Here is a 24,063-nt window from a genome sequence, read left to right on the forward strand (position 1 = left end):
TGACTTCATAGAACAAGTTAGGTAGCTTTCCTTCCTCTTCAGTTGTTTTGAAGAGTTTGAGCAGGATTGGTACTATTGTTTCTTGAATGGTTGGTAGAACTCACATCTGAAGCCATCTGGTCCTGGCCTTTTCTTTCGGGGGAGCTTTTTGATGACTGACTCACTCTCTTCACTTGTGATTAATTTGTTGAGGTCATCTATTTAAATTATTCAAAATCTCTGGAGTCACTCTTGATTGTTCATGTTTTTCTATGAAGTTGTCCATTTCATCTACTTTGCCTAGTTTATTAGCATATAGTTGCTCATAGTATTCTCTCATTATCTCCTTTATTTCTTTATGTTCCCTCTCCCATTTCTGATTTTATTTATTTGCAGGCTCTCTCTCTTTTTTTTGGTCAGCCTCGCTAAGAGTCCATCATTTTATTGATTTTCTCAAAGAACCAACTCCCAGTTTTGTTGATTCTCTCCATTGTTTTCATATTCTCACAATTTCACTTATTTCTGCTCTAATCTTTGTTATTTCTTTCCTTCAATTTGCTTTAGGGTTAGTTTGCTGTTCTTTCTCTAGTTTCTCCAGGTAAACAGTTAATTCCTCAAATTTTCCTCTTTCTTCTTTTTTAATATAGACATTTAGGGCAATAAATTTCCTTCTCAGCACCACCTTTGCTGTATTTCATAAATTTTTATATATTGTGTTTTCATTATCATTTGCCATGAGATAATTTTTATTTCTCTTGTAATTTCTTCCTTGACCCACTGGTTGCTTAAGAGGCTGTTGTTTAACCTCCATATATTTGTGAATTTTCTAGTCTTCCATTTATTATTGATTCCAAACTTTTTTTTTCTGACGTGATAAAGTATTTTGTTTAATTTCAATTTTTTAAAATTCATTGAGACTTGCTTTATGACCCACCATGTGGCTTACCCTGGAGAATGATCCATGAGCATTTGAGAAGAATGTATATCCTGCTGTTGTAGGATATAATGTTCCATAAATGTCTGTTAAGTCTAGTTCATTTATCATATTATTCAAAAATCTATGTTTCCTTATTTATCTTCTGTCTAGATGTTCTAGCCATTGATGAGAATGGTGCACTGAAGTCTCCAACTACTGTTGTAGAAGTGTCTACTTCTCCCTCCAGTATTGTCAGTGTGAGCTTCATGTATTTTGGGGCACTCTGGCTTGATGAATAAATATTTATGATTGTTATGTCTTCTTGAGTAATTGTCCATTTTATTCATACATAGTGTCCTTTTTTGACTCTTTTAATTATCTTATATTGAAGTCTAATGTGTCTGATATTAACATAGCCACCCCTGCTCTTTTCTGGTTGATGTTTGTGTGAAATATCTTTTTCCAACCTTTCAATTGCATCCTATTTTCGTCCTTGGGTCTAAAGTGAGTCTCCTGTAGACAGCATACAGATGGGTACTGTTTTTAGTCAGTCTGCCAATCTATGTCTTTTGATTGGGGAATTTAATCCATTATCATAAAGGCAATATTTTCTTCTACCAATTTGTCTTTTGGATTTTATATGCCATATCATATTATTCCTCTCTCATTTTTTTACCCTTACTCAAAGTATTCATTTCAACTCCCTCACCAAAACTCTCTCTCTCTCTCCTGCTGTTTCCTATCTGTCTGCAGTACTTCCTTTAGTATTTCTTGTAGAGCAGGACTCTCTCAGTGTCTGTCTGAAAATATTTTAAACTCTCATTTTTGAAGGATAGTTTTGCTGGGTATAGAATTACCAGTTGGGAGTTTTTCCCTTTCAGTATTTTAAATGTATCATACCACTGCCTTCTTGCCCCCATGGTCTCTGTTGAGAAATCCACACATAGACTTATTAAGCTTCCCTTGTATGTATGTGATGGATGCTTTCGTCTTGCTGTTTTCAGAATTCTCTTTGTCTTTGACATTTAACAGTCTGTTTAGGAGGTGTCTTGGGGTAGTTCTATCTGGATCAATTCTGTTTGGGGCAGGTTGTGCTTCTTGGATCCATAATTTTATTTCTTTCATAACAGACGGAAACTTTTCGGTGATTATTTCCTCCATAATTCCTCCATAATTGGTGGGTCTTCCCAGATAGAGGCACAAATATAGTAGAGCAGAGACAAGTCATTCCGGCTGTGCCTTGTTAAAATTCCTGACCTACAGAATCCACAAACCTAATAAAAATGGTTGTTTTATGCCACTGAGTTTTGGGGTACTAAGCTTCTTTACTTATTGAAGCCAGAATTTCACCTTAGGTTCTTTATCTGGCCTTAATACTGGGCTTTTTATAGCCCATCAAGTATTCCAAAAGTATAAAATGATCGATACTTCCCATTTCTGAAACTCTGCTTACACAGGGTTTATTCCATAATTTCCAGTTTCCTGTCTGAAGGACGTCTCCAGTTTTACATTTTTCTGCTGAAGAGAAACAACTGACATACTGGCATGTCCTGATCTCAGTAAATGATCAAGCAAGTTTAGGTTACTAGCTAGGATATTTCTTTAAGTTATCCTGGGGGACTTATTCATATCTCAAGGGAAATGGTTATTTTAGCTCTTCTTATCAGAGTCTTATAATATAAAATGTATTTCTGTGATATATTTTTAAATATGAATTTACTGTTTAGGCAAGTAGTTTAGTTATCATCGAAGTTATCCATACGTTAATAAAAATCATAAATAAATAAAATGCATAAATGAAGAATAACCTGATGAACCACATTTCCTTCTTAAAACAAACAGTATTTATCCTATATGCCCAAAGCAAATGTTTCAAATTAAAACTTAAAGAAATAGTGGTATCAGGAGCTTAATTCTCATTCTGTTGAGGTAAAATCTAATGATTTCAAACTACTATTGTTTATGCATAGAGAAGTGTAGACAGCATGAAAATACAACTAACTTTTAGAATAACAGTGAGAAATATCTCAAATCCAATAATCGTCTGTAAATTCAATCTCAACATTGACTATAATATTGAGACACAAGAGAATTGAATTATAAAATGAGATTGAGTCACTTTATAGCAAATAGTGCCACTTAAATGAATAGGATAAACTGTTACATACTTAATATTATAACTTTTATTATATTACTGGTAACTGCAGTGCCTCACACTGAAATTTTCATTAGAAGGAATTCTTTGGGCTCTTAGTACCAAATACAAAACTCACATTAATTTTATTACCTAAAAAAATAGTTAATTTCAATTTTTTCTTGCTTAAAATTGCCCTTTGGTCAGAACTTTTTGAAAAGCATGTGAATATCTCCCTACATTCTTATTATATCAAGTGAATATTCTCTCTGGCCCATGCAGGGACATAGCAAGGGCCTGTTGAACTGATGAATCGATTCAGACTTTTAGACAGTATTTAATAGCCTTTTGGTCTAGGGCTTCTGGAATCAGCAAATGTGGGATCAAATACAGCATTTGCTACTTGAATTTGGAAAAGTTGCTTAACATTTCAAAGCTTCAGTTTTTCTCTATTAAATGGTTATTGGATAAAACTGTTGCTAGCTCATATGTTATTTGGAGTTTTATATGAGAAAAACTGCCCCAAACACTTAACAGAACAGCTGGCACAAAATTAGTCTTAGCTCTTGAATCTTTTGTTCCAAGCAGCTTTTGAGCAGAGTGGCAGTTTCCATGCTGTGGAAATTCCTTGAGGAGTTAAGTAGTGTGAGGGAGTTAAAAAATCCGTCTACCAAACACTCATACCTGCACATTCTGACTTTTGTAAAGTATGAAGATGCTTTTATCATTATTAAAACACAAATTCATTTAAAAACACTACTCTTTCCATGACAATTTCTTTTCATTATTTATATCTTCAAAGAAAGAACTCCAATATGCTGGATCTCTTCCATCTGCCTTCCTATTTCCACTCTTCCCTTCTGGAGATGTCTGGAAGTGGACGTGTAATGACTTTATCTACTGGGTCTGGCCCTCCGTCTCCTAACGAGTTCAGCCAATGAGGAGGAATGGTAGGAGATTGGAAGATGGGAGAAAAGTGAGCTCAGGGTATTAATTTTCTAAGCTCTCTCCTTGTGGGTGGTCATGGCTGCCATCATCTGAGCTCCAGCCAGGTGACCTTCTCCTACAGCTCTATCTCCCTTTCATTCCTAGTCTTGGTGGCAGAGCACCTAGTTCCGGGGATATCAGCCCCAAGGAACTGCATTGCACCTCGTGGTTTCCCTGTATTCTGCTTTTGAAAATTGTCATTTTTTAAACTAAACTTTATTTAATTTTTATTTAAAAATTTTAAATAAAAATCGTCAAATTTTTATTAAACTCTACTCAAATTACTCTAATTTTAGAACTTCTTTTCTTTTTTTTTTCACTGTGTAGATTGTGAAAGATACAGATAGGCAAAAAGTGTTTGCATTCTAGAAAACTTCAGGAAACACTGCATAATAAATCAGAGGAGATATCTTTTTGCTTTCCCAGCACATTCCTTCATAAATTTGCATAAGGGAGGCCTAGGCCTAGGTTGTGTGAGTTCCTTATTTGAGGTATGCTTCAAGGAAAACAAAGGCTTACATTTTGATATTCTGCTTAGACCATTCTGGTGTAAAAAATTTACACTGGAAAATTATAAATTCTTAACATTTCACATCCAAATTAAAGTAGAATTAGAACAAAACCTAGACTTGGTCTTTTGACTTTTGTTTGCAATGTTATTTGTATTTAAGTGTATGCTTTTTTCCCTACATTGCTGATTTTATTTGGTATAAGTTCTTGCTTATAATTTGAGCATTGGGAAATGTTGGCAAAACTTGTGAATTTATAGGGTTTCAGAAGATTGAGCTGTGGTGAAAATGTTATTGCCTTTTGAGAAGCACATAACATGAGGCATCAGAACATGGGAAGAATTTAAAAGTTTGGTCCTTATTACAGGTGTTAATCACAGGATGTAATTTGTCTTAAGTCAAAGATGTCAAGTAAGTGAGGCCCCCTAGAAACTGCAATGCTAGTCCTGCAACTTGAAACTTGCATAATAAACTCATCAGTATATTTTTTAGTTTTTCTTTTCACAAACACCAAGCAAGGGGAAAAGATGGTTGAGGGCTCCTTATATTATTGTCATCTTTACCAGTCATTAATATGTCATTCAGTTGAACTGATTCCTGACAAAACTGTAGTGAAGTCCCTTTTCTGATCAATTTGAAATATCCCAGAACTAATGTCACCTTACAAGACAAATGAGGCTTAATTAAAGTTGTTATAGCTTCTGAACTCTAGGTGAACCTTTGCAGGTTTGTTACCTTGTGAACTTCTTTTATCTCAGTTCTGTCAAACTACACATTTTCTATTGTTTTACCCTCAAAGATTCCCAAACAGCCTTTCTTTTTGATTTTGACTGCAACATACTCAGGTAATGCCAAAAACAAAAAATACATTGTAAATGTCAGAGGGGTTTTCTGCTCATAGACTTCTATCTATTTGCATATTTCTATTTACATATTTCTAATTCTTTAGAACACTTTATCCATTTTCTTCCATCAATCCAAATCTTACTTTTCAAAGTTCAACAACTGCAGAGCCATCTCTTGAAGATGATAATTCTAGACTGATTCTTTACAGAAAATGAATTTCTCTCACTTCTAATTTTTTTTTAATATTTGATAATCCTCCTGTTGTTTCATTCATAGCTTCATTCATTCCTTAATATATTCATTCATTTTTTATTAATTTACTCAACAGTTTTTTTTATTGAGAACCTCTAGTATGTCACACACTATATTATACTATATTAGGGATATGGATGGTATTGATCAAAATAGACATTTTATAATTACTGTAATACAGAATATTATTATTGTGACTAATTTCGTGACCTGCCTTCCTTGTCCCTCCTGGTTTAGTAGTAAAATGCTTGAGAAACACATAAATGTTTTGCCAGTGCAAATTTATCCAGTGAATAGAATAGCTGTAATTCTGAGGACTGCATTCTCTTGAGAGATGAGGCTCTTATTTTGTATCCCCATAGAGAAGGTGCACATTAGGCCTGAAGTTCATTCAACAATCATCTCTTCAGCACTTACCCCATGAAAGACCCAATGTTATACACTAAGAGGGATATGAGAGTACTTCAGACAAAGATTCTGGACAAGTAATGGTGATAAGGAACGTGTAAGATAAATAATCCCAAAGTAAGGCAGAAAGAGAAAGTGCTATAGAGAGGTAAAGATATGGTGCCATTGGAATTCAGAATAGAAACAGATTATCCCCAAATAAAGGTTGAAGAAACATTTTTTTGGAGGAGTTGTTTTTTGAGCTGGGTTGGAAGGATGGTAAGATTTTTTCTGTTGAAAGTTGAGTCCATAGGAAAAAACAAGGTGGGAGAAGTTCATAGATAATGTCTTTTTACATATAAATTATATGTCATTAAAACAAATTTACAGAATTCTTGCCTGCCATGCTGGAGACCTGGGTTTGATTCCCAGTGCCTGCCCATGCAAAAAAAAAAAAAAGTTCCTTCTACATTGCTGCTATTAGCTTTTTATATATATTGTAATCAACAATTCTAGAATTCACTTTTCAAGTATTCAAAGACAATTCATCCTAATCCCCCAAATTCTTTCTTTCTTATTTTTTTGGGTCAGTTAATGCCATTGAAATATCACCAGAAGGAAAATGTAAAAAATCCCTCACATTAAGGAAGTTATTCAAAAAGCTCTATAAGCTAAATGTAGCTCTACAGAGATACATCAATATATTATTTTATCCTCTTTTAGTTATATTTGTAAGATATGATATTTGTTTTTTCCACCAAAGGGTTTCTGAAACAAGTAACAGAACTTCATTATCACTATGTTCTTATACAATAATGTACAATGATGAACCAGAAATTTGGTTGAAAATATTAGCAAATTTATTAATAAGTGGTCATTTTGCATACACAACTGTGTTCAATGTCTGTGATGTCATGCAAAACTTTCCTCCATTATCCTAAATAACTGTGTTCATTGTGTTCTAATATGTAATTGAGACAATTAAGATTTTACCCATAGTAGAGGCTCTTGGTTCATGATAGCTTTTCTATTTAACTTAATACAAATTAATCAATTACTCAAAGTTGAAGATGGTCATTTCCATAATTACATCTTCAATTATGCTTAGCTTTAAAGCTATCAATTAACACTCATCTTTTTCTTAATTGTCCACTGTATTCTTTTGAAACAGAATTTCCCCTCACCCTTTTCATCATGTTGTCCCTCATGCCATGGGAAATCAATATTTATGCAGCACATGCAGATTTCCTTCACTTTGTAAATGATCATAAAGTTGTTTCTTTCTTTATCATCCATCCACCCCCCCATATGTACTTCATAATGCACCTAGGTTTCCTTGGGTGCCAATAAAATTGGGCAATAAATGATCAATGTTATAGTAGTTTTTCAACAATTAGTTCTATTGGTTTCTGTCAATCACAGAAAGGGAAAAGTCATATGGAGCCCTTTGCTTTTCTTTGCTTTTTTTTTTTGCATGGGCAGGCTCCAGGAAATGAACCCAGTTCTCTGGCATGGCAGGCAAGAATTCTGTCACTGTACCACTGTTGCCCCCTTTAAAATTTTTAACTATATTTGTTGAAGGAAAAAAAAACTTATGCAATTGAGCTTTCAAAAATGCATTTGTTTTATAATAATTTTTTTGATAATTGCCAAAAATGAGAAAAAAAACATAAATGTCCTTTAACTGGTGAATTAAAAAACAAACTGTGGAACATTCACAAATGACATACTAAATAGTAATAAAAAGGAACAAAATACTGAGATACATGCAATGTGAATGAAAATCGAATGCATCATGCAAAATGAAAGAAGCCATATATATATATATAGCATATATATATGTGGCATTCTAGAAAAGCTAAAACTATAATGACAAAATAATTGATTATGGTTTCCAGGGCCTTAGGGGGGTGGTGGTGTTTACTACAAAGAGCCATAAAGAAATGTTTTGGAGTGATGGAAATGTATGTATCTTGATTTGGTGGTGTTTACATGATGGTATGAATTGCCAAACAGACATCTATACACTAAGTAAGTTTTACTGAATGCAAACAATACTTCAATAAATCTGAAATTAAAAAGCTAAAAATGCATTGGTGTCACAAATTTTGGGTCAATCTAAAGTGACATCTTAACAATTATTAAGTGACCCATTATGAAAGAAAAGGGATTCTTCATTTCATGAGATGTTCAAAGAAGTCTCTTTTCAGATGACCAATGATATTTCCCAGACTTTTATTTTACAAATGAACATTATGTTTGGGGAAGAAGAAAAGCCAAATTGAACAAGTGCCTTGTTTTCAGTGTTGTCGGATTTACTAATTCACCGAATAAAACCTCTGAAAAGAACAAGAATATTTCTTTAAATATCAGTTTGTTGGAAGAGTTGTTTAGTTATGATACTTACTCATGGTCTTAAAATAATGCACTATTTTGTCACTAGTCACTGAAAGATTATTCTCTTATAACCTCTTATATTCTAGTGAGCACTTTGACAAGTCAGAAAGATAATAGAGAAAAACTGTTAGGAAGTCTCACATCTATTACTGAAATTCAGATTCAAGCAACAAAATAGCAAATTAGAGAGAATCCCGAGAAGGATGCTTTAGACAGCAAATGCCTTACCTCTGTGTTTGGGTAGCATAGCTGTTATCATAAGTCTCGTAGGTCTGGTCATCATATTCAGCCCCATAGCCATCATCATACCCCTGAGGCAGAAAATGGTAGAGAGACTTATTAGCAATTAATTTGATTAACTTTAGTCTATTTTGAGCTAACGTGATTTTATCCACTGGGATCTTGTGTTCGTTTTTATACTGGGTTTAGTTACGTGTCCCGTTTGCTACATTAAAATCCCACCTAATTGTGGTTACTGTTTCACTGATTAGGTATTAGGGTTTATGAATTAAACTCAGCATATCATTGAAGTAGCAATATTTGCGTTGGGATTTATTTAGAATTTTGATAGATATTAACTTAGACAATTTAAGAGAATCAAAATAAAATTTTCTTTTGAAATTATTACAGGTAGTTAAGAACAATTAGGGTAGTTCCACCCTAATGACATGTTAACTGACCTCCCCATTGGAGTTGTTTTTTTTTTTTTTCTCTCCTCTTACTAATCATAATTAAAATTGAAACTCTGAAATTTAGAATCTCTAATTTGGGGACAACTTTCATTACTGCAAAAATAAATGTTAATAAAAAGGAAGGAGGGAAGGAGGGAGGGAGGAAGAAAAGAGAAAGAAAAATGAAACCAGTTTCATTTTGCTGAACAGTCTATGTTCCTTAAATCTCATTAATAAAGTAAAGTATCATGAGTTTGATGACTGACTGAATTATGCTAACACATCTAATTTAGGCTTTTTATTGTGGAATGTGCAAGAAAGTTAGTAATTATGTACTCCAGCTCTCAATCACTGTGAGTGATTTAGCTTTGTTCCCCTTTGTGGTCACTGACTTCTCTCTAAGCCAAAGCCATCTATCTTGATTACTCTCTAATTTTTGAACAAACCTTTAGCTTTTCTCCCTCTAGTTCTCTGTCGGTGTTGATATCTTCCCCACTGTAATGCACTTCTACCTCTGCCTCATGAATCTGTAACTTCATTTCAGTCTGGATGCTTGTAAACATGTCTCTTTATCTCACTTAGAAATTTAAACAAAAGGTCCAGGGGTGACACATCAATCTTGTCTAAGACTTCTGAGTTGCTTTAATCTGAAGACTAACATATTTCATTCACTCAAGGAAGTTTTGATTTTCTATTATTTCTTTCCCATCTGTTCCTTTATCCTTTAAATAATGCTGTTATTTACCTACTAGGTTCTGTGAATCTGACTTCCATGTCTTCTATTTTTTCATTCATGATTTCCATTTTATATTTTGGCTCTCGCAGTATGGGATAGTTTTTCCAATTGATCTTTGAATACTCTCTCTCTCTCTCTCTTTTTGTATGCTGTATGGCAGGGTCACATTTCTTTATTTTTCTGCGTGAGTATCCCATTATTGCAGCACCATTTGTGAGATTTCTGTTTGTTTATTTTTTGTTTGTTTTTGTGGAAGTGCACAAAAATCAAACCTGGGTCTCCCTCATGGTAGGTGAGAATTCTACTACTGAACTACCTTTGCACCCCCTTCTCATTTGGTTTTGAGCAGTGATTCCTATTGAATTTTAAAACTTCAAAATATTCTGAAGTTAATTTAATATTTATAAAAATATTTCATGCAGATTATTTAAAAACAGTACTAAGGGGTTTATGTCCAAAAAACAACATCCATTATCCTGTCCTTTTCCAATCTCCCTTTCTTTTTTAGTCTTTTCATCTATTATTTTCAGTATTTATCTTAGTATTTTTAAGTGGTTTAAATTATGATTGTTGATTTATGAATTTTCATCATTACCTAACTGATCATTACTAACTGATCATAAGTTAATGAGGATTTAGTTCCATTTTAGACTCCTCCCAATATTGTTCCCTAACATGGTTTCAAAATTTTTGTTTTCCTAACATAGTTTCATGATAATTTTTGTTTAACAGTTGTTATATACATTATTATGTAATAATGTATGAGTATTATTCACTGCTGTTCCAAATAGATTAGTACAATTCTTTTATTTTCATATTTTGTTCTCTTAAAATAATTGTTAATTAACTTTTTCTTAATTAACTTTTCCATATATTTCTAATTATGTGTTTCCTTTTGTCCCCAATAGTTAAGCTAAAGTAGCATTACCATTTGCAAACATTCAAAAACATAAGATAATCTACGCTTCCTTTTGTTACATGGAGATCGCTCTCCAGAAAAATCATATAATTGCATTCTGTGTATACTGATGAATTTCTAGGCTTGATGATAGAGTGATTTTCCTGAGAATCCGTTACCACCATCTGTGTTGAATTCCCTTTTACCAGATTCCATTTATTCTTTGCTTTCATTCATATTGAATATCTCTTTCAGTCATCGCCTATTAAAAGGTGTACATTGGAGATAAATATTTTGATTCTCTCTCTCTCTCTCTTTTTTTCCCTTTCCTTTATTCCAGCCCAAACCACTCAGTTCATTTATTTTTATTTTTTGGTAAAAATTTTCAATTATGCAGAAAAGTTGAAATGATAATACCATAAATATTCATCTATTTTTTGTCCACATTCAACAATTATTGACATTCTGCCCCATTCTTATTATCTCTTCTATATATACTTTTTTCTAAAACATTTGCATAAATTATGATATTTCCTCCCTAAAGACTTCAGCTTACATGCCCTGTGTATTCAGAAATTCTACTTCGAGACAATATTATTATTACTCCGAAAACAGTTAACAATCATTTTATATCATATAGAATAAAGTACATATTTAAAATTCTGCAATTGTCCCTAGCATCATTTTATACCTATTTAAAAATAAATTTGGACCTAATCAGGATTCATGAATCGCATTCAATCATTATATCTGTTATTCTTTTTAAATAGCATAGTCCTCTAGCCTTCTATTGCTTTCCATAATACTGACATTTTTGAGGAGTCTAGACCAGCTGTTTTGCAGAATGTCTCCTTCTGAATTTGGTTATTTGATATTTTCAAAAATATATTACATATGTGATTGTGTTGAAACTTTACATGTCCGAATTTTTATTTTATTCTAACACCATACTTAATGGTTGGCTGAGTATAGAAGTTTAGGCTGAAAAATTATTACTTACAATTTTGAAAGCTTTGACCTGAGGTTTTCTAATATTACATGTTGATGTTGAGAATTCTTTTTTTTTTAAATATTTTTATTGACAAATTTTAATACACATACAGTCCATATGTGGTGTACAATGAATGGTGTTGAGAATTCTTGCTATCTGTGAACTAGTTTGTTTGGGTTTACTTTTTCCCCCCCCTTTTGGAAGCTTTTATAATTATCCCTGGTCTTCTGAAATTTCACAACTACTATGCCTATGCGTGTTCGTGTGTGCATATGTATGGTGTGTGTTTTCTTTAATCACCATGCTGCATATCATGGATCCCTTTCAGATATGGAAGCTTATGTTCTTCAGTTCTGGGAAATGTCTCTTCATTTTTCTTCCCGCTTTCTGGAAACATTACTAGTGAGATATTAGATCTTCTGGATTGATATACTAATTTTATCTTTTTGTCTTATGTGATAGCTCATCCTTTTTATTTTACTTAATGTGACAATTCTATAAATTCATCGTCCAACCAGTAATGGACACACACACATTAACATCTACTTGTGCATGTATATTAGGATTCCATGTTTCCCGGAGCGGTTTAATCATCCTGTTCGCATCCCAAGGGCTCAATACCCTTTTGGCAGAACAAGTGTTGACAGCACGGTTTTAATTTCTGAGAGCTGCAACATGCAGGGTAACTCAGATCTCTATCCTATGGATCCACCTGGGTCAGAACCTACAACATCAAAGATAATTGCCACACGTGCCTCATGGGGTCCTCCACCAAGTTTGCAGGAATACGGATTCACTCATCATTGTCTCTTATTAAGGACTCGAGATCCCTAGCATTCCCCTGGAGGCAAGCACATTTTATTTTGTTTTGTTTGACTGCATTCTGTTTGTACATTTGTGTCTGCACAGCAAGCAGGGAGGGGACAGAGACATTGCTTCAGGGACACAAGACCTGTGAATTACTTACATTTCCCCCATTTTCACCTATTAAACTGCTACTGAATCCTAAAGGTCATTTTATATGACACTATGGTTAGGAAGCTTTGTCTGTTTATACCAAGCATAACTCTTTACACTCTGGATTCCAATAGCCTGTTGATTTTAATACTGATACACAGAGCATCTAAACATGTGCTGTATCAATTTTCTATAATTTTCCATCCTTTTAGAATTAAACCCCTGGAAAGCATGGACTATATGATAATCACTTTTTTTATGGCTTATGGTGCTTACCATAGTGCATTTCAAAGAGTTTGTCATGCAATAAAAATGTATTGAGTCTTTAAATTAGCACAAAGGAGACTGGATTCTCATATGGTGGAGATATGGACTGACTCAAATCAGTCACCACTAAAGGAGTACTATTTCAAATGTGAATATATAGTATTATCTCTATGAAAAATAGCTTTAGCATTTCTGTGAAAGATCATTACACTTTATTTTCTCAGTATATTTTTATTAAATGTTATAAAGAAAATCCACAGAATAGATAAAAAATCTTCCTGGAAACCTATAATTTCATAAAGTATATAGCACATCCCCCGATGCTGTTCTTACTATAAAAGTAAATGTGGATAAATGAACATATTATGTTTCTGTTTTCTAACACAATGTAAATGTCTCTGTGTTTTTCAAAGTACAAGTATATGTAATAAAAGAATTTGATCTTGCCTAAAGAGAGGATCCTGGGAGATAACCTCTAAGTTCTTGTGATTTCTCAAGCTAACTCCAGGTAATGGATTGTGCTGGTGATGTTCTAAGACAAATAACTGAAATAGACATACTCCCTAAAAATCCAATCAGTATCTACAAGACATTTAAATTAAATATGAATATTCAATGAAGAAATCAAAACACGAAAGATCAAAAACTCTAAAATTGTTTTTCTATTTTTGTTTCATTATTTCTCGTTTCCTTTGAAGAGATTACTATCTTATCACTATAGATGTCTCAGCCTATTAATACATTTTTACTAAAAAACTGAGACTTAAGTTAATAGGGTATCGAAGTAGAATTTGCTAAAATATAAGGTGAATAGTAGATGTCCCAGTAAAATAAAAAACTCCTTTGCCACAAATAGTTTTAACATTATTTCTCTCTACCTGAAGACAGATGATTTGCTATCTACCCCACAAAGAAAATCCCCAAGAAGATAGGATTCACTTTTTTCTAATACAAGGTGTTGAAGAAATTTTTCTTTGATCTACAATTTCTTTATATTTTTGAAGTTATAAATTAATGAATTTTCTGTTATGCCACCTAAAAGTAAGTCCTTATAGGGTCATTAACGAAACACAACACTATTTTTTGGTTCTCTGACAAATTTACTACATTTATTTTAGCATACAGTATGAAGTGTGGGCCTGACATGAAGGTCTAAGCAATAATAAAAGAACAGGACAATTTATTTGTAGTCGCCTATGCATTTTAGATCACTTATCTATACTGGGCAGATTAGCTACAGGTAAGATATATAACTACACAACTGCACAAAATCAGCTTTTTAAAAATTGCTTTAGAAAATATATACTTCTTTTCCTTAGAATGCCTAATAATTTCTCAACCTGAGTCCATTTTGACTCATACACTTATTTTTTAACTACTAATTTCTGAGTGTCCAATTGAAATAATATTGGCTCTACACATAAGCTGAAGACAATAGCAGTTCATCAGACTTTATATTAACCACAGAATTATCTTTCATCCAGGTATTAGGAAAAAAAAAGACACAATTCTTGTTTTTGAGAAGTTTTTAGCTGGTGGTGGTCTGGTAAATGTTTAATAATTACTTTTCCAAAAAAAATTATATGCACATATATATGTATATTCATACATGTATACCCACATAAGTTCATTATCAATTTTATTGATACTATGCTTTATAGCACACAAACGAAAAATAAATAATACATTACAAATTCTCTCCATATATAACTTCAGTTTGACTTTCTATTTCTTGTAAAGGCCACCATCAGTTTTTATAATCCTATCACCACAATTACATCACGAAAAATCACTTCAGAGATAAATACTTGATCACTTCAGTACACAAGAACTAAGAAGATGCTCATGTTACTGATGAACATACATATTCCCGACATGAATGTCATTGGGAATTTTCAACTATGTTGATAAGTAAAATATAAGTAAACATCAAATACATATGTTGGAAATTTACTCATTTGTCAATGATCTGAGCCACTTCGTTCTAAACTGGACAATGGTTTACACATACGGGAATATGTGTATTCCTCAATTTTATGTTCTATTCAAAATGTAAAGGCTGTAGACATAACACATTTTTAGCTAACTCTGCATTGTCAACATTTACTATACAGCTTTCATAAGTTTAGATTATCAGCAATAGATTGAGCTCTGGCTTTTAGAGTTTGCCAAGTTCTGTGTTGTAAATACTGTCACCATGGTCAAATTCAAGCCATTAATGTGACACTACTAAGAGTAGATTTGGGAAGAACATGGAATAAATGGAACGGTAGCACATTGGAGGAATGCCTAAATCTGACTGAGGGTTTTAAGGATAATTTCTGAGGGGTAGGTATTTGAGGATTAATATATATTTTCCAGGTAGACAAGTGGATAGAGTGAGAGCATTTCATTCCCTGAAACTCCAAGTGTGCACGCATGGCAACATGAAAGGAAATTTTGTGTTTTGGAAGTATTTGGATCTGACTAAATTAGCAGGCATTTAAATAAGTGGACAGTGGTTAGGTCTGAATGCTTTCTATGACATGACAAGGAGTTTATCTGTAGTCTTTAAGTAACAGAAAGCCACTGAAATATGTCAAGGCAGGGGATGATAAAGTTTAGATCTGCATTTTTAACTTCCACTTGACTAAATATTATTTTTAAAAAATACAGGCCTTTTGGGACCGGGCTTCATTTCCCTCTATTTTCCCGAACATATTAATAATAGTTACTTTAAAGTCTCTGAATGATAACTTCAATATCTGATTCACCTGTGGCTTTATGTTTTTCCCTCTCGGTTTTTGTTCATTTGGTCTTGTTTTAAACACGCTTTGTAATTTTTCACTGCATACTTGCTATTGTTTATGGAAACTTGTCATAAAAGTTTGCAATCGTTTATGGAAACTTGTCATAAGAGTTTGGTTATTGTATTTTCTTCCGAAGTTAATTAAGTGTGCTCCTGGAAGGCAGTTGGATTAGTAGCAGTGCACTCTGATACCACTGAAGATTGATTTTAGGCAACTGGATTTTAAGTTATTGTTCTGGTAGTCATCAAAAGACAGGTAAGAGTTGAAATTATCATTGTGCAAACATTATAATAAGAAGGGAAGCTTAGCCTTTATTATGCTGTACAATATTACAAGCCCAACTGGCCATCTTTAATTGTCTTTATCTTACTAGCATATGAAAACACAAATATCAGCCTAATAAATATAATCATGTTTTCTATAAACCAGTCTTGGATTTTTCCAAAATATTTTATTTCTCTAAAGGCCTTGTTATAACATCCTCATGCCAATGTTTTCTCTTAACTTAGACCTGTGAGAATTTTTTATTGTACTCATATATACAGCAGTAGTCCATACGTGAGACTATTCTGACAAAGTGGAAGCATAAACAGAATATATATTATATATATCTTCTAGATACAGGTTAAAGGTTTTCAAATCATCACCGATTCATGGAGATAATGGCTATGAAGACTTCTAGTAAATCAGAAAAGGGATTCAGCACATAATTAGTTTAGAAAGTTGTCTCACAACATAGCCTGGAAAATATGTTATGTCACTGCCAGTTTGTCTGATAGTTTGTTGTACTGAATTTACCTATTTAAAAAGTTAAGTTGACTCACAGAAAACTTTTTTTTTTGCAGGTTAAAAAATGGTCAAATGTTTGCATTTTCCTACAGCGCAATCTATACTTATATTAGAAAATATAAAACTGACATGATTTTGTCTATTAAAGGGAAGCCAAAATGTCTTGTGATGCTAGTAAGTTATCATGGCTTCCAGAAGAAAACCATTTGGAAATTTAAATGATATGAAATGTCATCTTGACTCTGTTATATACTCACACTTTCTTCAAAGACTTTTAAATTTAACAGGCCTTGGTGACAGATTTAGCATTTGGTTATTATCCTCCTTTTGGGTTTTATTTTCTGTAAAAGGTCAGTGGTTATGAAAAGAAAATATGTGGATAAAAGGAAATAATATGGATTATCCTAATACAATGGAGAGAAACTGCAAATAAAGTCAAGCATGCAGTAATAATCAAGAACCATAAAAACATTCTGGAATTAAGTAATTTAATTATGAGGGTCAAGATCATAAATTTGTCACCAAACACTGAAATGCTAGGCACAGAAGCAATTTGCAAATGCTGCCCTTTAGTGTTATTGAATATAATTACGAGGTCGGATAGGAACTTGACATTTAACTTTCTTTATGAAGTGTGGTTAGTTCTTAAGCATATGTTCCTCCCCCTTTTTTTTAATGAGAGAAGTTTTGGGTTTACAGAAAAATCATATAGAAAATACAGAGTTCTCACATAGCCCACCCCATTATTAATACCTTGCAATATTGTGGCACACTTGCTACAAATGATGAAAGAATATTATTAAATTATTATAATTAATGTGCAATTATTATAATTGTACATTAACTATAGTCCATGGTTTACATTAGGTTTCACTGTATTGCACAGTCATATTTTAAAAAATTATTCTAGATCCATATATGCAACCTGAAATTTTACCTTTTTTTGGGGGGGTGGTACGTGGTCTGGGAATCGAACTCTGGTCTTCTGCATGGAAGGCGAGCATTCTACCATGAAATTTTCCCTTTTAATCACCGTTCAAATACATATTTCAGTATAGTTAATTATGTGCATAATTCTATGCTACCAATTCCACCATCCATTAACAAAACTTTTCAATCACCCCAAACAGTAACTCCATACAATTTATGTTCCCTTTCTTAACTTAATTTAATCTATGATGCCGAGAATGCCCACTTCATACATGATCTCTTGCTACTACAGAACACTTCCTAAGAATTCTACTCATAAAACCTTTCATGAAATATTATTAAAACAAAAACTAAATATGGAACGCCAATATTTTAATAGTCAATATTCCCTTGGGATGTAAATTACCAATATTTATGCTGAGCGTCTGCTTGGCAGTGAATTATTTGAACTTTCTGATGTTTCTCTTATTAAAAATTTTATTTTAATATGTATTTTATCTCCTGACATTTTTATCATTTTCTGCTTGAGAAGGTATAGATGAGTTTCTTGTAGAATAGAAGGCATTTTAATAATACCTTCCATTGGCTTTTCCTACTGAAAGAATGGCCGCCTGTTATGGACTGCCGGCTTGTTTGGAATAGCACAGGCAAGATACCCTGTCAGTGCACCCACAGTGGGGAATTGTTACATGTTCGAAATCCTCCTACAGCAGAAGGGCCCACACAGTCAATGGGGGGCAGGAGGCACGTCACTGTTCATAACAGTCCAGCTCAGCAATGAGGAACTACTTTAACTTTTCTAACACTTTCTATGTAAATCAGCGAATCAGTCCCTTATAAGAAGGTTTCTATAATACTTCTGTATCCTATGTAGTTTGTAGTTACGAAAAAAATTTCCACGTATGTATGTATACTCAATAGTAAGCCTGAATGTGGCATATTTTGAGATCTAGCATTTTGTTTGGCAATAAAAAGCTGCCAAGGACCCTCAAGACCGTGGTCATGCATATGCATTCAGGATTCTGCAAGCAAAATTCATCTCTGGGAAGGCTTATTCTAATTTTTAAATCAACCCAGTAAAACTGAATAAACATCCTTAGCAGGGGCATGGAGGGTTTATGTATATTTGAAGATGAAGTTAATAATAATTCATTTAAGCAAACAGATTTAGATTCATATATAACAAGCATTTATTGGGAAACTAAGCACCAGGCAGGATGTGAGGTGCTTATCCACATAGTATTTCATTAAAACCCTACATTGTCCCTAGAAGGGATGCGCTGTATCATTTCACTCATTTATTAGGAAACTGAGTTACATAATGTTCATTGCCTTGACTGTCCCAGCAAGCATCCCGGCTTGAATTCACATCCAATTCTCTGACACTGCCTAGTACTCAATCACTGTCCTAGTTGTTTTACTAAAGGCCTAATATCAACGGCAATAATTCTCATGACTATTTTTAAACCATTTTGAACTATGTAAGCTTGTAATAGTAATAAATATACAGCCTGAGGTTTTAGTTGTTAAAATGCTTCTCGGTGTAAATAATTGAAAAACATTTTGAGTTAGTAATTTTTAATTTTAAAAAGCAGTGTTTTAATTTTAAATGGCTATGGTTAAAATAAAATCTTATTAAGAAAAACTTTAAAGATTGTTTCTAGGAATGTTTACGCTTAATCATATGATTTTTAGCTTGTCCAATTTTTAAAAGTAGATGATCAGTGTGGGACTTAAAGTCAGGAAACCTAAATCCTTATCTTGAGTCTTTCACTCACAAATTATGCTGCCTTACCTGTAACGGGAAGGTTAAACTGGCAACTCTCTCAGGGCCCTTCAAGCTCTAAGACATTATTATTCTCAGACACTGAACAAATACGCATATTAAATAGTGCTAGATAATGAGGCTTCTACTAAGAGTTTAATGTTCACATCGGGTGATTTTGTGGTCTGAGTGGGGGGAAATTTCTCCTACTGACAACTCTCTGGAAAGACTTTGAAAGTGGATCATGGAAACTGAATGATGGAAAGGAAGCTCAGTTAGTAAGGACAGAAGAGAGGGATGAGATGTGTTTCAAATAATGGCAGTTAACATTTATTAAGCACTTATTAAATGCCAGGCATATAAATGTGTATGTTTTGAGTCCAAGTTATCCTCAAATCACTGGATTACACAGATGAGGCAACTAGGGCACAGATTTAAGTACCTAGCCCAAGATGATGTGGATAGTAAGCAGTGGAGATGAAGTTGGAAAGCAGGCACACTTGATACAGTATTATCTATAAACCCTGAGAGAGATTTTGCGGATGTTTTGCTATTTATATGCAAACGAAATAAATTGTACTTTCTCAGGAGCAGCAGAGGACATGTTTGGGAGAGGAAAAAGTAACATGAAAGGGTTAGATAGTTCGATAACTTTGCCAGGAAGGCACTTATTCTGGAAAAAGGTAACTCTGCAAAATACAAAGGACGGGAAGCACTGATGCTGCCTTTGTCCCCTCAGTGCCCATAAATCAATACGTGTCTTGACTTACAAACAGGGAGACTACACACATACTCGTGATAATTAAGGACATGGTGATGAAAAGATGGAAATATTCTGATGACTCCTGATAACAGCAAATGTAGGCTATGATATTGTTGGGCCTTTGCAATAGCCTTGAAAGCACACTGTGAGAATATACATGTCAAGAACCGTGCAAGGCCTGGGATTTTTATATGTAAATGAACAAGTGAACCTACTACTGTTTCATGGATGCTGGGAGAAGCAGATACTCCCAGGTCACAGAAAAGGACTTTATTGCTCATGGCAGAGCAGTAACCAGAGCTTCCTATAGGTTTTTGAATTCCCCTGTGCCTCTAGTGCCCTGGGGAAAAGGTAGTTGGAGCCCAGGTAGATTCCTGTACATTCAGCGGGTTGTGTTTTAGGTGAGAAACATTGAGACCTTCAAGGTTCTTTGTTGCAAACACTGTCCTAAGAAATAGTATAGGTAAGGACTGGTCAGCGCCTTATATTTTGATATACCCAGAAAGAAAATTCAGGGGCACCCAGGATCCACGGCAATCTGCCTATCTCAGTAATAAATGAGCAGAACATGTGAAATCTAAGAAGTCCTTCAGAACTGATTTACAGGATTGTGGAAGAAACGGTAGATTATTTTACTGTTTCTTTTTTTACTTAGTATCTGATGGCTAGGTCAGATTAGCTAATATGAGACTTTAATTTTATGTCTTCAGAAAAAGTTAACGTGCGTTCTCCTTTTTTTATTCTGCATTCCTTTTGTCTCCTAGACTTTTATGTTTTAACCACGGGGAGTGTCAGGCAGTAATTCTTTTCCGGTGATAGCAATAAACCTTACCCATTGTAATATGGGCTCTCCTAAAACAGAGATATATATTTTCAGTGAGGCTCCCTGGTTCCTGCAGAATACTAACATTGTGTATCCATAATAGTTTCAAATGTGCTGACCTTTAATGAGAAGAATAAATGTATGCCATAAACTATAGAATAATAAATATCATGGGACTTTGTTCTTGATGGGGGCAGAGAGACGCAATGGCTATTTATAGAATGTTTTTAGACTATAATTCAAATTGGATCCTCTGGAACATTTTAGTTTTTTTGTCCCCCCAGTATGTCATGACAGAAAGTTGTCTTTGTATTTTTTTTTTTAAACAATTCTTGTCAGGAGAGTTCTCCCTAGCTCCGTTTTTATAAATGACTTTTAACACAGCAGAAATCAGATAGCAATATATTCAGCCCTGTTAATGAAAAGAACTATGACTAATGAAATTGGAAGTTTAGAGTAATGTACTAATGAGTACTAGTTTGCTAATGGATCCATTTTAAGTGTGTTAATGTACTTGACATTGCAGACATCATTACTGCTTTTGAATAAGGCCCACGGTAAATGCTTCAAAATCTGTGGCATAAATCTCTCAAGTCTTCTAACTCATTCAACAGAAAAAAGATGGGTACAATTGGTGAAGATGCCATGACTAAAGAATAGGATCAAAATTGAGAAGGAAACATGTTTTTCACTTGTAAATACTGAAAGGCTAAAGATGAATGCAAGAGCACTATCATATTTTAATGTATTTCCAAAAAGACAAATTCAATGTCTGACCACATAAAGGAGAATTTTATAAAAAAAAGTCTTTTTACCTCCAATAATGTATGTACTGCCTTCAAGTTGCTGTTGTACTTTTAGATTGCTATTTTAGTTTGTAAGAAAACAAAGCCGAAAAGGTTGTTGATATCATTAGAGCTGCTCTGTGCATGGCAGGAGATGAATTTAAAAAAACAGTAATAAAACAAAAAAACCAGTATCCAAAACGTCAACATCCTGTAATTCTTATTTTGGTGATATTTTTTGGTTGTTGAGACAGGAATTTTATAGCTTGTATAACCAGAGTATGATGGCACAATGCATTCATTTAACATTTTTCTGAATATTTCATCTCTACAAATGTTTGAGTTCTGATTTTTAATTACTTTTCTTTAACTACAAAGGAATTTTAAAAACTATCATTTACATTCATAAATAAAGCAATTTTGGTATTTTATTTCACACAACTCTGCTTTCCTCATAAATTATCTATCAGACTAACACATATCAAATGAATAACTGATTCCATATTAACCAGTTAGTAATTGTCCATTTTTATGGGGTGATTTTTTTTTTATGTTATGTGGTATCAAGCATACAAAAAGTCTCTTTAGTTTTTCTAGATCTTGAAAGGAAGGCATTTATAACTTTTTGCTTTTTTCCTGGAATTTTAGTTTTCCACTTTATGGATGGAAAGTATGGATTGCACTTTCTTGGAGAAAATGTAAATGTTCAAGTTAGTCAAGTTATTTATAATAAAGTATATATATTGCCATTGTTTGAATTGGGAGGGGTTCCACTGCCAAATTAGGCTTAGTAACAATCCTTTCTTTAATGTTCTACCTTTTTAACCACTTTTTCCTACTCTGAGCAGGTTCTCCCTTTCATCGCCCCCCTTAGAATAACTCAGGTCCTGCTTGGGGGTGGTAATTCAGGGCTGACCTGGGAAACAGCAGGTCAGGACGCAGAATATATAAGCAGGTAGACGTCTTTCCTCTGCAACCAGTTTAGCTCAACTTTTAACTGTTGTATGTGAGATTTCTTTGCAGAATTGGGCTTAAAAATGCTTTACGAACATTGGTGCTACATCACTTTTACATGTTCTATAATAACTACCAAATGTAAACCACTTGGGATAAATATATAAGTTTGCATATAAAACCCAAATTGCCATCTAAGGACAATTCAATATGTGGCTAGTGCAATGGAGAAACTGAATTTTTATTTCATATTTTTCATCTCATTTCCTTTCAATTAACTTTTTTTAACATTTGTTCCCCTTTTATTATTTATTTATTTTTAATCCATATGTTTTACTCATCTGTCCATAAGGTAGATAAAGGAGCATCAGACAAGGTTTTCAGAGTCACACGGTCACTCTGCAAAAGCTATAACATTATACAATCATCCTCAAGAAACATGGCTACTGGAACACAGCTCTCCATTTTTAGGCAGTTTCCTGTGGCCTCTCCATTACACCTTAACTAAAAAGGTGATATCTATATAATGCTTAAGAATAACCTCCAGGATAACCTCTCAACTCTGTTTGGAATTTCTCAGCCATTGATACTATTTTGTCTCATTTTGTCTTTCCCTCCTTTTCGTTGAGAAGGTTTTCTCAATCCCTTGATGCGGAGTCCCAGCTCATTCTAGGATTTCTGTCCTACGTTGCAGGAAGGTCCACACCCCTGGGACTCATGTCCCATGTAGAGAGAGGGAGGACAGTGAGTTTGCTTGTCATGTTGGCTGAGAGAGAGAGGCCACATCTGAGCAATAAAAGAGGTTCTCTGGGGACTCTTAGGCCTAATTTTAAGTAGGCTTAGCCTATCTTTTGCAGAATTAAATTTCATATGAACAAACTCCAAGATTGAGGGCTCAGCCTATTGCTTTGGTTGTTGCAAACTGGCTACCATATTGGATACTGCAATTCTCGTAAGTAACATGTATGAAAATATTCAGAAATTTATGTAGTGTCTATTTTTTTTCTTCACATCAACTTGAACCGTAGAAAGAAAAAAATATAAAGGACTTGGATTCAATAAATGATATTGTTTTGGTAGCATAATAAAAAATACATTTTTTGAGCCTACCATTCCTTCTCCCTTCATCTTTACTTGTCTCATTGCAGAAATTACCCTTGATTTTCTCTTTTGTGATTTTGTATACAGTTTCGTTTTCTAAAGAACGAGACGGACTAGGAGTTAGGAGGGCATTTTCTGTGTGACTTATGTTTTTAGCGGTATTTACCCCATAAATTGAAGAAACAATTAATGACAGTTCTGAGAAAATTTCAATATGAAAATATCAAAACAAGAGTAAAGAGCAATAAACTTAAGAAAATAGAAAACAATTCTAGACTCTGCATTTATCCTTCTAGTAATCATTTAAAAGAATCAATAAAAGAGGTAAAAAGAGACCCATATGTCAAATTCTTCATGATTTAGACTGTTTTACAGCAGAATCTTGAATTGTCAGTTCTGCTGTATTCTTTTTAAACTTGCAGAATGACCTCTGGATT

The 24,063-nt window shown here is 33.6% G+C and overlaps 1 protein-coding gene across 4 annotated transcripts in view; it reads right to left on the bottom strand.

Annotated features, from left to right (window-relative positions):
- Window positions 1–24,063, bottom strand: part of KHDRBS2 (KH RNA binding domain containing, signal transduction associated 2) — a 616,081-nt gene that overhangs the window by 74,432 nt on the left and 517,586 nt on the right. For all 4 annotated transcript variants that reach the window (XR_013176184.1, XR_013176183.1, XM_077162168.1 and 1 more), the window contains exon 7: window positions 8,636–8,718. Coding sequence is in view for 2 of the 4 variants with exons in the window: in XM_077162168.1 (XP_077018283.1) it covers window positions 8,636–8,718 (83 nt within the window). In the remaining 2 variants the exon portion in view is untranslated. The remainder of the gene's footprint in view (window positions 1–8,635; window positions 8,719–24,063) is intronic.

The sequence above is a fragment of the Tamandua tetradactyla genome, chromosome 5 (genome assembly GCF_023851605.1).
Source record: "Tamandua tetradactyla isolate mTamTet1 chromosome 5, mTamTet1.pri, whole genome shotgun sequence".
Classification (NCBI taxonomy): domain Eukaryota; kingdom Metazoa; phylum Chordata; class Mammalia; order Pilosa; family Myrmecophagidae; genus Tamandua; species Tamandua tetradactyla.